General features: G+C 43.5%; 1 protein-coding gene across 4 annotated transcripts in view; it reads left to right on the top strand.

Annotated features, from left to right (window-relative positions):
- The window catches only part of mapre2 (microtubule-associated protein, RP/EB family, member 2), a 146,300-nt gene that overhangs the window by 33,354 nt on the left and 95,989 nt on the right, over positions 1-16,957 (top strand). The window contains exon 1 of one of the 4 annotated variants that reach the window (XM_070892592.1): positions 15,148-15,368. The exons of the other annotated variants lie outside the window; for them this stretch is intronic. Within the exon in view, the coding sequence (XP_070748693.1) occupies positions 15,238-15,368 (131 nt within the window). The 5' untranslated portion in view covers positions 15,148-15,237. Of the gene's footprint in view, positions 1-15,147; positions 15,369-16,957 lie in introns of those variants that run through there. 4 annotated transcript variants of the gene reach the window in all.

Raw genomic sequence — 16,957 nt, 5'->3', positions numbered from 1 at the left:
ATCCTTCGCCCCCTCCTATTTTTCATCTACATGTTGCCTTGTGACGACGACATCCGAAAACACAGTACCTGTTTCCACATGTTTGCTGATGACACCCAGCTCTACCTCACCACCACTTCTCTCGACCCCTCCATGGTCTCCAAATTGTCAGACTGCTTGTCCAACATCCAGTTCTGGATGAACAGAAATTTTCTCCAACTGATTATTGGGAAGTCCGAAGCCATTGTTTTCAGTCCCCGCCACACGCTCCATTTCCTAGCCACTGACTCCATCCCTCTCCCCAACTCCTGTCTGAGGCTGAACCAGACTGTTTGCAATTTTGGTGTCATATTTGACCCTGAAAGGAGCTTTTGACCACACATCCGCAGCGTAATTAAGACCGCCTATTTCCACCTCCATAACATCGCCCGTCTCCGCCCTTGCCTCAGCTCATCTGCTACTGAAGCCCTCATCCCCATGCCTTTGTTACCTCTAGACTTGACTATTCCAAAATACTCCTGGCTGGCCTCCCACATTCTATCCTACGTAAACTAGAGGTGATCCAAAACTTGGCTGCCCGTGTCCTAACTTGCACCAAGTCCCGCTGACCCATCACCCCTGTGATCACTGACCTACATTGGCTTCCGATTAAGCAACGCCTTGATTTCAAAATTCTCATCCTTATTTTCAAATCCCTCCATGTACTCTCCTCTCCCTCCCTATCTCTGGAATCTCCTCCAGCCCCACAACCCCCCAGAGATGTCTGCGCTCCTGTAATTCTGCCCTCGTGAGCATCCCTGATTATAATTGCTGGACCATTGGTGCCTGTGCCTTAAACTTCCTGCCTAAACCTCACTGCCTCTCTTTTTCCTCCTTCAAGACGCTCCTCAAAGCATGTCTCTTTCACCTGCATTAATTTCTACTTCTGCAGTTGGGTGTCAAATTTTAATCTCATGATACTCCTGTGAAGCGCCTTGGGATGTTTCACTACGTTAAAGACGCTATATAAATACAAGTTGATGATGTGTGGTAATGTCTCCCGTCATGATCACCTTGTTTGATCCTGTTGCAGTAATCATCATTTAGGATACTGTACATAGTGGTGTAGCACTTCTGCTTCATTGTTAGTCTCATAGTCATCAGGTGTGGATGCCTTTTGGTACACTGTCAAACTTCAGTGATTTGAAAATCCCACATCAGCAGTATGTGATGTATTCTTTGCCTGATCACACCAGAAAAACTGCAACTTGCATTTATATAGCACTTTAACATAAGAAAATGTACCAAAGTGCTTCACAGGAGCATTATTGCAAAATTTGACACTGAGCCACATAAGGAGATATTAGGACAGATGGTAATAGAGGTAGGTTTTAAGGAGGACCGATAAGTGGAGAGGTTTAGGGAGTCCATTCCAAAGTTTAGGGCCTAGACAACTGAGGGCACAGCCGTCAATGGTGAAACGATAAAAATCAGAGATTTGCAAGAGACCAGAAGTGGAGGAATGCAGAGGTCTCAGGAATATCAAGTTCTTAGTGGGTTGTCAGCTGGAGGAGAAAGGGAGGGGCAAGCCCATGGAGGGATTTGAACACCAGGATGAGAATTTTAAAATTGAGGTATTGCCAGACTAGGAGCCAATGTAGGTCAGTGAGCACAGGGTGACGGGTAAATGGGACCTGGTATGAGTTAGGAAAAAGGCAGGAGAGTTTTGGATGAGCTGAAGTATTTGGAGTGGACAAGCTGGGAACATTGGAATAGTCGAGTCTAGCGGTAACAAACGCATGGACATTGAGCCAAAGGAGATATTAATAAGTCTGAGATGGATTTTAAGATTGTTTAAGATTGTTTAAGACTGTTTAAGATTGAGAAGGCTATGGAGGTGCTGAAAGGATTAGCAAGGGAATTCCAGAGCATGGGGTCCAGAGGGCTGGAGGTATGGCTACCAATGGTAGGTTAACGCAAGGTGGCAGGTGCAGTGCATTAAAATCGATTTTAATAGTGAGCCAGTTCTTTGGTCATAAGAGGCAATAAACCATAGTGTAAAGACTGACATACCTGCTCTGGTTAGCTGGCCTGACTATTAAGAGGCTGGTAATGTTTACAGTATGTTTTCAAGCTTCCTCCTCATGTGGGTTGAGTTGGGTAGCTCTTTCATCCACAATGTTGCATCCTTAAACATTTAACACCAAGTGACAGTAGCCCTGGACTGCCAAACATGCAGGTTTGCAATTATTGCTCCCAGCATTGCCACTAAATATAAAAATAGATAGTAAGATTTTCTATAGGTATATAAAAGAAAGAGTGGCTAAAGTAAATGTTGGTCCCTTAGGGGACGAACCGGGGAATTAGTAATGGGTAACTTGGAGATGGCAGAAACTCTGAACAAATATTTTGCATCAGTCTTTACGGTAGAGGACATTAACAATATCCCAACAGTGGATAGTCAAGAGGCTATAGGGGGGAGGGGGAGGAACTTAACACAATCACTAAAGAAGTGGCACTCCAGTAAAATAATGGGAATAAAGGCAGATAAATCCCCTGGACCTGATGGCTTGCATCCTAGGGTATTAAGAGAAGTAGTGGCAGGGATTGTGGATGTATTGGTTGTAATCTACCAACATTCTCTGGATTCTAGGGAGGTCCCAGCAGATTGGAAAACCGCAAATGTAACGCCCCTATTTTTTTTTTTTAAAAAGGCGGACAAAAAGCAGGACACTATAGACCAGTTAGCCTAACATCTGCGGTTGGGGAAAATGTTGGAGTCCATTATTAAAGAAGCAGTAGCAGGACATTTGGAAAAACATAATTCAGTCAGGCAGAGTCAGCATGGATTTATGAAAGGGAAGTCTTGTTAAATTTGCTGGAGTTCTTTGAGGATGTCATGAACAGGGTGGATAAAGAGGAACCAGTGGATGTAGTGTATTTAGACTTCCAGAAGGCATTTGACAAGGTGCCACATAAAAGGGTACTGCACAAGATAAATGTTCACTGGGTGGGGGGTAATATATTAGCATAAATAGAGGATTGGCTAACTAACAGAAAACAGAGTCAGGATAAATGGTTAATTCTTGGGTTGGCAATCAATAACTAGTGGGGTGCCACAGGGATCAGTACTGGGACCCCAACTATTTACAATCTGTATTAATGACTTGGAAGAAGGGACTGAGTATAATGTAGCCAAGTTTTCTGACGATACAAAGATGGGAGGAAAAGCAATGTGTGAGGAGGCCACACAAAATCTGCAAAAGGACATACAGGCTAAATGAGTGGGCCAAAATTTTGGCAGATGGAGAATGTTGGAAAGTGTGAGGTTATAGACTTTGGCAGAAAAAAAATCAAAGAGCAAGTTATTATTTAAATGGAGAAAAATTGCCAAGTGCTGCAGTACAGTGAGACCTGGGGGTACTTGTGCATAAACATAAAAGGCTAGTATGCAGGTACAGCAAGTGATCAGGAAAGCCAATGGAATCTGGGCCTTTATTGCAGAGGATGGAGTATAAAAGCAAGGAAGTCTTGCAACAGTTATTCAGGATATTGGTGAGGCCACACCTCAAATACTGCGTACAGTTTTGGTTTCCATATTTAAGAGGATCTATTTGCTTTGGAGGCCGTTTAGAGAAGGTTGATTCTGGAGATGAGGGGTTTGACTTTCGAGGAAAGGTTGAGTAGGTTGGGCCTCTACTCATTGGACTTCAGAAGAATGAGAGGTGATCTTATTGAAATGTATAAGATTATGAGGGGGCTTGACAAGGTGGATGCAGAGAGGATGTTTCCACTGGAGGAGACTAGAACTAGGCGGCATAATCTTAGAATAAGGGGCTGCCCACTTAAAACTGATGTGGAGGAATTTCTTAGGGTTGTAAACCTGTGGAATTCGTTGCCTCAGAGAGCTGTGGAAGCTGGGTCATTGAGTAGATTTAAGACAGAGATAGACAGTTTCTTAACAGATAAGGGAATGAGGTTATGGGGAGCGGGCAAGGAAGTGGACCCGAGTCCATGATCGGATCAGCCATGATCATATTAAATGGTGGAGCAGGCTCGAGGGGCTGTATGGCCTACTCTTGCTCCCATTATGTTCTTGTATCTTGGTTGCAGTCAAGAAGGATCATGCACTTAGTGGATGTGTGTTATTGTTAGAACTCACCCACAAATTGGGAACTTGTTTTAGTTGTGGGGATTTTTTAAAAAAAAAATCTTTTTGTACGAGCAGGTAAAGAGGGAGAGGACCAAGATTGAACTTGATGGTAGGATAACTAGTTTGTTCTGGGACAAGACGACTCATTTTTGACTAATTCTGTTTTTAAAAAGTCCATGTCTAAATTGTTATGACATTGTTCAAGATAATACAAGGGAATAGTCAGGTTTGTTGACTGCTGGTAAAGGAATTGTGTGCTGCAATAATTCTGTTGTGGTTTATAGAAACATAGAAACATAGAAAATAGGTGCAGGAGCAGGCCATTCAGCCCTTCTAGCCTGCACCGCCATTCAACGAGTTCATGGCTGAACATGAAACTTCAGTACCCACTTCCTGCTTTCACGCCATACCCCTTGATCCCCCGAGTACTAAGGACTTCATCTAACTCCCTTTTGAATATATTTAGTGAATTGGCCTCAACTACTTCCTGTGGTAGAGAATTCCACAGGTTCACCACTCTCTGGGTGAAGAAGTTTCTCCTTATCTCGGTCCTAAATGGCTTACCCCTTATCCTTAGACTGTGACCCCTGGTTCTGGACTTCCCCAACATTGGGAACATTCTTCCTGCATCCAACCTGTCCAAACCCGTCAGAATTTTAAACGTTTCTATGAGGTCCCCTCTCACTCTTCTGAACTCCAGTGAATACAAGCCCAGTTGATTCAGTCTTTCTTGATAGGTCAGTCCCACCATCCCGGGAATCAGTCTGGTGAATCTTCGCTGCACTCCCTCAACAGCAAGTATGTCCTTCCTCAAGTTAGGAGACCAAAACTGTACACAATACTCCAGGTGTGGCCTCACCAAGGCCCTGTACAACTGTAGCAACACCTCCCTGCCCCTGTACTCAAATCCCCTCGCTATGAAGGCCAACATGCCATTTGCTTTCTTAACCGCCTGCTGTACCTGCATGCCAACCTTCAATGACTGATGTACCATGACACCCAGGTCTCGTTGCACCTTCCCTTTTCCTAATCTGTCACCATTCAGATAATAGTCTGTCTCTCTGTTTTTACCACCAAAGTGGATAACCTCACATTTATCCACATTATACTTCATCTGCCACGCATTTGCCCACTCACCTAACCTATCCAAGTCACTCTGTAGCCTCATAGCATCCTCCTCGCAGCTCACACTGCCAGCCAACTTAGTGTCATCCGCAAATTTGGAGATACTACATTTAATCCCTTCGTCTAAATCATTAATGTATAATGTAAACAGCTGGGGCCCCAGCACAGAACCCTGCGGTACCCCACTAGTCACTGCCTGCCATTCCGAAAAGTACCCATTTACTCCTACTCTTTGCTTCCTGTCTGACAACCAGTTCTCAATCCACGTCAGCACACTACCCCCAATCCCATGTGCTTTAACTTTGCACATTAATCTCCTGTGTGGGACCTTGTCGAAAGCCTTCTGAAAGTCCAAATATACCACATCAACTGGTACTCCTTTGTCCACTTTATTGGAAACATCCTCAAAAAATTCCAGAAGATTTGTCAAGCATGATCTCCCTTTTACAAATCCATGCTGACTTGGACCTATCATGTCACCATTTTCCAAATGCGCTGCTATGACATCCTTAATAATTGATTCCATCATTTTACCCACTACTGAGGTCAGGCTGACCGGTCTATAATTCCCTGCTTTCTCTCTCCCTCCTTTTTTAAAAAGTGGGGTTACATTGGCTACCCTCCACTCGATAGGAACTGATCCAGAGTCAATGGAATGTTGGAAAATGACTGTCAATGCATCCGCTATTTCCAAGGCCACCTCCTTAAGTACTCTGGGATGCAGTCCATCAGGCCCTGGGGATTTATCGGCCTTCAATCCCATCAATTTCCCCAACACAATTTCCCGACTAATAAAGATTTCCCTCAGTTCCTCCTCTTTAATAGACCCTCTGACCACTTTTATATCCGGAAGGTTGTTTGTGTCCTCCTTAGTGAATACTGAACCAAAGTACTTGTTCAATTGGTCTGCCATTTCTTTGTTCCCCGTTATGACTTCCCCTGATTCTGACTGCAGGGGACCTACGTTTGTTTTTACTAACCTCTTTCTCTTTACATACCTATAGAAACTTTTGCAATCCGCCTTAATGTTCCCTGCAAGCTTCTTCTCGTACTCCATTTTCCCTGCCCTAATCAAACCCTTTGTCCTCCTCTGCTGAGTTCTAAATTTCTCCCAGTCCTCAGGTTCGCTGCTATTTCTGGCCAATTTGTATGCCACTTCCTTGGCTTTAATACTATCCCTGATTTCCCTAGATAGCCACGGTTGAGCCACCTTCCCTTTTTTATTTTTACGCCAGACAGGAATGTACAATTGTTGTAATTCATCCATGCGTTCTCTAAATGTCTGCCATTGCCCATCCACAGTCAACCCCTTAAGTATCATTAGCCAATCTATCTTAGCCAATTCATGCCTCATACCTTCAAAGTTACCCTTCTTTAAGTTCTGGACCATGGTCTCTGAATTAACTGTTTCATTCTCCATCCTAATGCAGAATTCCACCATATTATGGTCACTCTTCCCCAAGGGGCCTCGCACAATGAGATTGCTAATTAATCCTCTCTCATTACACAACACCCAGTCTAAGATGGCCTCCCCCCTAGTTGGTTCCTCGACATATTGGTCTAGAAAACCATCCCTTATGCATTCCAGGAAATCCTCCTCCACCGTATTGCTTCCAGTTTGGCTAGCCCAATCTATGTGCATATTAAAGTCACCCATTATAACTGCTGCACCTTTATTGCATGCACTCCTAATTTCCTGTTTGATGCCCTCCCCAACATCACTACTACTGTTTGGAGGTCTGTACACAACTCCCACTAACGATTTTTGCCCTTTAGTGTTCTGCAGCTCCACCCATATAGATTCCACATCATCCAAGCTAATGTCTTTCCTAACTATTGCATTAATCTCCTCTTTAACCAGTAATGCTACCCCACCTCCTTTTCCTTTTATTCTATCCTTCCTGAATGTTGAATACCCCTGGATGTTGAGTTCCCAGCCCTGATCATCCTGGAGCCACGTCTCCGTAATCCCAATCACATCATATTTGTTAACATCTATTTGCACAATTAATTCATCCACCTTATTGCGGATACTCCTTGCATTAAGACACAAAGCCTTCAGGCTTGTTTTTTTAACACCCTTTGTCCTTTTAGAATTTTGCTGTACAGTGGCCCTTTTTGTTCTTTGCCTTGGGTTTCTCTGCCCTCCACTTTTCCTCATCTCCTTTCTGTCTTTTGCTTTTGCTTCCTTTTTGTCTCCCTCTGTCTCCCTGTATAGGTTCCCATCCCCCTGCAATATTAGTTTAACTCCTCCCCAACAGCACTAGCAAACACTCCCCCTAGGACATTGGTTCCGGACCTGCCCAGGTGCAGACCGTCCGGTTTGTACTGGTCCCACCTCCCCCAGAACCGGTTCCAATGCCCCAAGAATTTGAATCCCTCCCTGCTGCACCACTGCTCAAGCCATGTATTCATCTGCGCTATCCTGCGATTCCTACTCTGACTAGCACGTGGCACTGGTAGCAATCCCGAGATTACTACTTTTGAGGTCCTACTTTTTAATTTAGCTCCTAGCTCCTTAAATTCTTTTCGTAGGACCTCATCCCTTTTTTTACCTATGTCGTTGGTACCAATGTGCACCACGACAACTGGCTGTTCTCCCTCCCATTTCAGAATGTCCTGCACCCGCTCCGAGACATCCTTGACCCTTGCACCAGGGAGGCAACATACCATCCTGGAGTCTCGGTTGCGTCCGCAGAAACGCCTATCTATTCCCCTCACCATCGAATCCCCTATCACTATCGCGCTCCCACTCTTTTTCCTGCCCTCCTTTGCAGCAGAGCCACCTACGGTGCCATGAACTTGGCTGCTGCTGCCCTCCCCTGATGAGTCATCCTCCCCAACAGTACTCAAAGCAGTGTATCTGTTTTGCAGGGGGGATGACCACAGGGGACTCCTGCACTATCTTTCTTGCACTGCTCTTCCTGTTGGTCTTCCATTCCATATCTGGCTGTGGACCCTTCTCCTGCGGTAAGACCAACTCACTACACGTGATACTCACGTCATTCTCAGCATCGTGGATGCTCCAGAGTGAATCCACCTTCAGCTCCAATTCTGCAACGCGGACCGTCAAGAGCTCGAGGCGGATACACTTCCCACACACGTAGTCGTCAGGGACACCGGAAGTGTCCCCGAGTTCCCACATGGTACAGGAGGAGCATATCACATGACTGAGCTCTCCTGCCATGTCTTAACCTTAGATACCCTTAAATTGGTAATAACAATGTTATAGTTCACTTACTGATATAAAAAATAAAAGAAAAGCTACTCACCCAACACCAGCCAATCACTTACCCCATTGGCTGTGACGTCACTTTTTGATTACTTTCTACTTCTATTTTGCTTTCTCTCCCGCTGTAGCTGCACCGGTACGCTGGCTCTCGATCTCCCGCTGGGCTTTTGACAGGTCGCTCCCCTCTCACCAACTGCCGCTGGCTCGATCTCCCGCTGGGCTTTTGACAGGTCGCTCCCCTCTCACCAACTGCCGCTGGCTCTCGATCTCCCGCTGGGCTTTTGACAGGTCGCTCCCCTCTCACCAACTGCCGCTGGCTCTCGATCTCCCGCTGGGCTTTTGACAGGTCGCTCCCCTCTCACCAACTGCCGCTGGCTCTCGATCTCCCGCTGGGCTTTTGACAGGTCGCTCCCCTCTCACCAACTGCCGCTGGCTCGATCTCCCGCTGGGCTTTTGACAGGTCGCTCCCCTCTCACCAACTGCCGCTGGCTCTCGATCTCCCGCTGGGCTTTTGACAGGTCGCTCCCCTCTCACCAACTGCCGCTGGCTCTCGATCTCCCGCTGGGCTTTTGACAGGTCGCTCCCCTCTCACCAACTGCCGCTGGCTCTCGATCTCCCGCTGGGCTTTTGACAGGTCGCTCCCCTCTCACCAACTGCCGCTGGCTCTCGATCTCCCGCTGGGCTTTTGACAGGTCGCTCCCCTCTCACCAACTGCCGCTGGCTCTCGATCTCCCGCTGGGCTTTTGACAGGTCGCTCCCCTCTCACCAACTGCCGCTGGCTCTCGATCTCCCGCTGGGCTTTTGACAGGTCGCTCCCCTCTCACCAACTGCCGCTGGCTCTCGATCTCCCGCTGGGCTTTTGACAGGTCGCTCCCCTCTCACCAACTGCCGCTGGCTCTCGATCTCCCGCTGGGCTTTTGACAGGTCGCTCCCCTCTCACCAACTGCCGCTGGCTCGATCTCCCGCTGGGCTTTTGACAGGTCGCTCCCCTCTCACCAACTGCCGCTGGCTCGATCTCCCGCTGGGCTTTTGACAGGTCGCTCCCCTCTCACCAACTGCCGCTGGCTCTCGATCTCCCGCTGGGCTTTTGACAGGTCGCTCCCCTCTCACCAACTGCCGCTGGCTCGATCTCCCGCTGGGCTTTTGACAGGTCGCTCCCCTCTCACCAACTGCCGCTGGCTCTCGATCTCCCGCTGGGCTTTTGACAGGTCGCTCCCCTCTCACCAACTGCCGCTGGCTCTCGATCTCCCGCTGGGCTTTTGACAGGTCGCTCCCCTCTCACCAACTGCCGCTGGCTCTCGATCTCCCGCTGGGCTTTTGACAGGTCGCTCCCCTCTCACCAACTGCCGCTGGCTCGATCTCCCGCTGGGCTTTTGACAGGTCGCTCCCCTCTCACCAACTGCCGCTGGCTCGATCTCCCGCTGGGCTTTTGACAGGTCGCTCCCCTCTCACTTATGTTGTACATTAAGGCATTTATGTTGGACCCATATACATTTGCCTTGATTGTGTTCTTGCATCATATGGATTTCAGCAGCCTGAAAGCTTGTGGGTATTAAATTTATGTTGGATTGGTATGAGCACTAATTTTCAGTGTTGGTTGAATTTTTTGGGTGTGCATGATTCCTTAAACAGCATTGAAGGACATTAATTCTGAAGTTTCTCTGCAGTGATTGATAATTATGCACAGTACGGAAGTCTTGGGACAGATTTCAAGTTGTAATTTTAGATGTGGCATTTGAACATGGTCGCTACCATTTTTAATGACCAGGACTTTGCCGTCAGCAGCGAAGGAACAGCGCTCACTGTCTACTTCAAAAAGCTGGCCACAAGTTTTAGCTGCCTCCTAGAGCACAGACTTCCTCTATTCCGACATCAGTTTTAACTTGCTGCCTTCTACAGGGAATCTGTTTGGTTGCTGCCTGCCCTGTTCATAGACCCATCAGCTTGAAGAATTTTTGCAGAAAGTAAAAGCAGGGAATATAAATCACATTTAAAGCATTGTACAGAAAGCAAAATAAAGATTGGGATGTATAGGATTAAGGGAGAAATTAAATTTCAAAAACTTTAAAACGTGTTAATTTTTTAAAATCTGCCGTTATTAAATTTGAGGGAATGGGACTCGACACCTGTAAAATGTCATTTTTCAGGGCCAGAGACATTGTTCAGCAGTAATTATTGTTTTGTACACTTTAAAAAAAAAACTAAATTACTACTGATTGAGCAAGGCTTACATTTTTTTATCAGTCTTTATAGCAAGAATAGTGGGTGGTAATAAGTTCACAACTAATCAATGATTTCTACATTGATTCCATCTGCAAAGACTGCAACAGCATACCCTGTGGAGGAACAGGGTATCTCTGACAGCAACTTCCAGATTTCCATGTTTAACTGCGCATGTGTGGACGCCAGCAGTTGCTGTCAGTTTTACCTAGTAATAACTGCGAGCGTTGACAGCCTCACCATTATTACTACTGCAAATTCTGAACCAATGTATTTGCCTATAGGAGAGAGGTTTCCAGGTGGGCATTACCATTTATATACAATCGCAGGTAGTTTGAGCCATAACACGGTGTTGGTTAGCGATGACCTCTTCCTATTTTATTGCATGTCGATGCTTGTAAATGTTTTTCACCAGAGGAACTTGATCAGTTTTACAGTGGCTGCATTTCAGAAACGGAAGATTATTGTTTCTGCCCACATGTCATTTGACACTAAGAATAGCTATGTTTTCTTAATCTTGTGGTTTATCGCTCCTTTAACTGATCCAAAAATAAATAATTTTTGTTATCAAACTCCTCACTGTTAAATATTGCAATGTCTTATGGGCTGTTAATATTGCATGTGCAGCTTTAGTATATTATAGTACAGTCCTGCATCCACACTTAATCTAGTTATTTGAATCTTTGTATTGTAATAATAAAGCAGATACTGAATTATATTTCAGGTCTCTAATAGTTAACTGTACAATTAATGTATGCATCTGCTGAAAATGTAATCTGAATAAACTAGAATTCAATCTACATGCACTGACTTTCATTTAGTGCCCTGAACAAAGACACGTGTACCCAAATATTTGCTGGGGTTGTTTTGTTTAAATATAGATTGTTGCATCCCCAACTTCCTTCGCTTCACCATTGGCAGCCCCGTACCTTCACCTGTCTAGGCTCTAAGCTCTGGAATTCCCTCCCTAATTTTTTCTGCCTCTCCACACTACTCCTTTTAAGATGTTCCTTAAAATCAACCTCTTTGACCAAACTTTTGCTCATCTGTCCTAATTTTTCCTCCTTTTGTCTCTCTCAATTTCTTTCTGATTACGCTCGTGTGACATGCCTTGGGACGTTTTATTATGTTGAAGGTGCATTCTAAATGAAAGTTGTTGCTGTTGTACATGTGTGGTACAAAATTAAATTAGCAATTTCAGGCAAAAGTGTATGAATCAGTCACACAGCAAAAATTGTTGAAAACTGTGATAATTGAGATTCATTTTATTGCTGTAATGGGGTGCATGAGGATGGATGTACTAACAGTACGTCTTTGTGTCTATGCATTGGAGGGCTTGTTGTCATCAAAAATATATTAGAGCCTTTGTATTTAACTAACCATTCCGTGTCCCAGCAGTACCAATGGAGGCAGTGATTTGTGTTTTCTCTCTCTTTTTTGTTATTTTGTATGAAGGCTTATACAAATATCCAGAGCATAACATTAAAACTCAGCTAGTTTTCTTAATCCTGCAATAGGGTAAGTTTTTGATTTTAATTTTCTAGTAACTAAGCATCATGTGTTGCAAATTGTTATGGAAATTATTGTTGTTTTCTGTGTTGCATTTATGTTGGGGGAAAAAAAACTTCTGGACACTCCTCTCCTCCTCCTCCCCCCCCGCCCCCCCCCCCCCAAAAAAAATCTCTTGGTTGTATTACAACATATATTGCCATGGATTGGTCTATGCGACTAACTGATCTAGCCTCTAGAACATTGCTCCATTTTTATTGATTGATCTGAGTTTTGGGGGGGGGAAATGTTTCTTGTGTAAAATTTAACTGCCACATAAGGTTCCAAATGAGAATATTGTTAGGGATGGGATTCAAAAGCTTACAGCTCTGAAGGAAGCATTTGTTTAAAAAAATAAAATAAATGGACAAGCAAAACCTGAGCTAATGTCTAAATATAGATGCTGGAGGATCCATTTTTGCTCATTTCTGGAAGTTACTCGACTCCAGCAGCTTGATAAGAAAAATAGCCAGGAAACCCTGCACATTGAAGTAACAGCACAGCATGGTGGAATGTTCCACCTTGGAAGGGGAAACTGCTGTAAGAACACACACCTTTTGTTGAGGATTAAGGACTGGCATTGACGAAGGACTGGTCAACAGAGCAGCCAAATCTGCTCAGTCAGTTTATGGAAGTTGTTTATTGAGGAGTGGCTATTGTCAGAATTAAGAGCAGAAAAATTCTGGATTTAAAAAGAAAATTAATTCTGCTTGTTTTGGAAAAGCAAGTTCCCAGCAGAAAGGGTGTTTTAGTCCTGATTAAGTACTTCAGAGTTTATGTGCGTGTGTCAAAGACGCGTGATTGATTAATATTGCATAGGATTTCCATAATGCTGTGTGATCCATTTGTACACAATTAACCTGGAGGAGGAACAGTCAGGTGGTGGTGTACTTCAAGCACTAATTTGCAGCATAAAGAGTGGGAAGATTGCAGGTTTAACTAAAAGTGGGAGTTGATGCTGAGCAGCAGTGATGTGAAATTGGATGGGGATGTCCAGCATGAATAGTATCATGTACCCCCCAAATGACTGGCCAAAGTGGATTTTAGTACAGATCTTGAAGCAACCTGCCTGTCCTCTTAATGATAGGAACACAACTTCTGGCAAATCAATGTTAAAGAACATGGGATGAATTCCTAAATTCATCATCATAGGCGGTCCCTCAAAATGAGGATGACTTGCTTCCACAACAAAAAAGGACAAGTTCACAGGTGTTTCTGAAGGGTGGAAGATGCCTGTGCGTGAATTCTTTTAACGTGTGGTGCCCATTGCACACCAACCACCACAAGGGCTTGACAGAGCTAGATCTTGGTCCAGTGGCAAGGATTACCCAAGACGACTGGAGACCAGCTCTGCTGCACGGACCTAGTCCGCACACGTACTGCAGTGTGGGTTGACCCATGTTTCACCTGGCCCCGAACTCTCGCCTCCCCTAGGCCCCAATCACGTCCCTCTACAGTCTCTGCAGGGCAGGTAAACCACAGATCAGATAAGAGTAAAGCTCCCTCGACACTGTTCCATAATAAAAATGCACTGACACCCCACAATTAGAAGCAGCGGCACTTGGAAACTGCAGTACATGGTATAAGAGAGAGGTGACAGAAACTATTGAGAAGTTTGATATTGTTGCCTTAAGATTTATGCTGACTTATGAAGCCACTGTGATTTACACAATTGGCTACACTCCATCAGAAGTACTAGTTTCAAATAGTTAATAAGTGATCTGACTCAGTATAACCAGTTTATGCAGGACTCAAAACTTGTTTTTGATTTTTTTTTTCCTAAAATGTGTTTTTTGTGATGCTCTCTCTTTGGAGAAAGTCTGAATTTTGGAACATACTAGTCGATCTCCTGTAACGCACAGGATCATTACCAAAAATAGTCTTTGGGAGGGAAGTGGGATGAGGATAATTGGACCAGAGCAAGCAGACATAACTCAGTCCCCATTTTTAATCCGGTTTGTCTTATTTCTATATAATACTTGGATTTTATATTGCTGCTTACAGTTAAATGAGACTTTTTAGTAACAGGAAATGTCATTGTGGCCGAGATGTCCTTGCCTTCTTGATCAGCTCCACCTACTTCCCTTTTCACTATATCCCTCAATCAATCTTTGTTCCTTTTCAGAAATGCATGTAATTTCCTCTCGCTCATAATGCAACTCTTACACCATCTTGCCTTTTAAAAATCTTACACACTTGGATTGAAGTTATATGATTATCTTTACAACCTACTGCATGAGCTTTGTAAAGGAGTTATAAAATTAAATGTAAAAATTCTCATGCAAATAGCTGTAATCTGTTCTGAGAAATCTGATGTGTACTTTTGTCTTGCAATGTGGCATATTATATTTTGACTGAAGTATTTACTGACAGTTACTGAAAAAATCTAAGCGTATTTCATGTTTATTTACGTCATTGCTCAATCATTTCTCCTTGTGTGTTTGTGTGGCAGTTAATTTCCATTATTTTTAAACTCAAGATTGAGTGGATTATTTTGGAGTGGAATTAAATACAACTATTAGAAGGTAGTGAGTGATGATAAACAGTGAATATAATTTGATAGCAATAAACCTTTAATGAAGACAACAAGAAACATGCTAATGCTTTTAATTTAACCGAGGTTGAATGATCCATTGTACACTCAGCAGGAGCTTTTACGTGGCTGTAAATGATATTGTCTGAATGAAATCGTAGCTTGAAGGGAGGCAAGTCTAGGCGTGGGGGATTATACAACAGATGGAAGCGTGCCTGCATTTGCTTCTTGTTTCACTTTTGATATATTGACGTGGCGAGGCAAAATTCCTGCGTGGTTTGTTGAGATCTGATGAGTTAGCTGGTTACTATGGTAAAATCTTGTCACATGACGAGGATGCTGCCGAACGTCTCCAGATTTTTTTCCTCGTACGTTTGACGTCAGCACTGAGGTCAAGCCGAGCCCTGTTGTGAAGAAACGGGCTCACAACCTACCGTATACCACGCAGTGAGAAATTTGTAGTCTGGGATGGCTCCAATGCCTGGTCCCACACAACAAGCACTTTCCCCAAATGGTGAGAATAATAACGACATCGTTCAGGACAATGGCACCATTATACCATTTCGGAAGCACACAGTGCGAGGGGAGCGTTCTTACAGGTAATCAGTGCTATGTTTAGATATGGCTGGAGACTGCAGCAGAGTGAGGAAATGCAATGGATTATATAATAAAGCTGCATATATCTAGATGTGTTGGTGTTTTTTTATTTTTTGTCTTTTGAAATAAAATTTGCCTTGGTATTGATGTACAGAATAATTGAAAATTAATAGCACTGAGAAACTCGTTTGTTTATGAATGCCCTTGTGCTTTTTCTCCTCCTCCCCTCCCGGGTTCTGCTACTTCCCTTCTGTGCCGTTAATTCTGAAAAGATGAAGTAATTATTTCTGAGAAGTGGGACTGTACCATTCCAGTTACAAAAGGAGAGACTAAGTAGATTTGTCTGAAATAAAATGTAGTTAGTAAACAGATGAACCGAGCAATCCCCAGTGAATTTCAAAAAATGGATTCCTCAGGATTGAGCTGCAGTTGGTGGTATTATTAAGCAAACCAGATTGATGGAGCTTGTAAAATTCGGGGATCTGATTGGTGGAATGCCTGACTGTCGAGGTCACCATGTCATGCATTCAGTGAGATTTCCTCTTGTAGCTGGCTTGTACAAAGAAGCTAGACCTCTGTAACCGTTGAGGAAATCTGGGGAAATGAGCAGATGATGTGAAATACATTCCAGATTTAGCTTGGAGAAATATTAAGACTGACCCTTTAAAAGGGACAGATGTGAAACAGTGCTAACAGAACTGGTGTGTGAGGGTTTTTTATTAATTTAGATATTCATGTGGGTGGAGGAAGCCGTTATTTTGTTAATTTTGCTTTTTAAAAAAAAATCTGGTGGCTAGATATCACTTTTCTCGGCTTTCAGAAAAATTCTGTTTTGCTAAAGTATGCCATCAATGATATCTGTATTTGGGAATTTGTGTACAAGTATTGCATATTCTGCTGAAATGCATTTAAAAAAAAAAAAAATCTGTTGCACGTAGTTGTCTAGCTTAATTAATACAAATTATCTGCCAGATGTTTGCTGCTTTATGGAAAGGGTCCCTTTTTCCTGGATATGCAGCTAGGCCTGTGGCTTCATTGTTTGCATTCACTACTGACTTGATCGTAATTCAATTTTTTTAAATTTGCATTTAAGGCAGTAATAATTTTTAATCTTTGGGAAAATGTTGTTTTGATATGTACTAATTTTTTTTAAAAGTTAACTGCTTTAAAAATTTTTTTTTAACTTTTTAATCTGTGAAATTGTTTCACTTATGTTCTTAGATACGCTACAAGGTATTTGAATTACAATTCTGTTGTGTAAAACTTGTTTTAATCAAATAACAAAACTTCATTCAAATATTTCTTCTAAATATTCTCTTCATTGGCCCCCATCATTTTGCCAGTTGAGATAACAATGTTGAATTTAGCATTAACTTATAAATATGCGAGGAGTATTCGTAATAAGGTGGACAAATTAACTGCGCAGGCAGCAATTAACAAACATGATATAATTGGCATCACTGATACATGGCTCCGGGGTGACCAAGGTTGGGAACTCAACATCCAGGAGTATTCAACATTCAGGAAGGATAGACAGAAAGGAAAAGGAAGTGGGTAGTGTTGCTGGTTAAAGAGGAAATTAACGCAATAG

This window comes from Pristiophorus japonicus, chromosome 1, assembly GCF_044704955.1.
Source record: "Pristiophorus japonicus isolate sPriJap1 chromosome 1, sPriJap1.hap1, whole genome shotgun sequence".
Taxonomy (NCBI): Eukaryota; Metazoa; Chordata; class Chondrichthyes; family Pristiophoridae; genus Pristiophorus; species Pristiophorus japonicus.
This window is presented reverse-complemented; position numbering and strand designations above follow the sequence as displayed.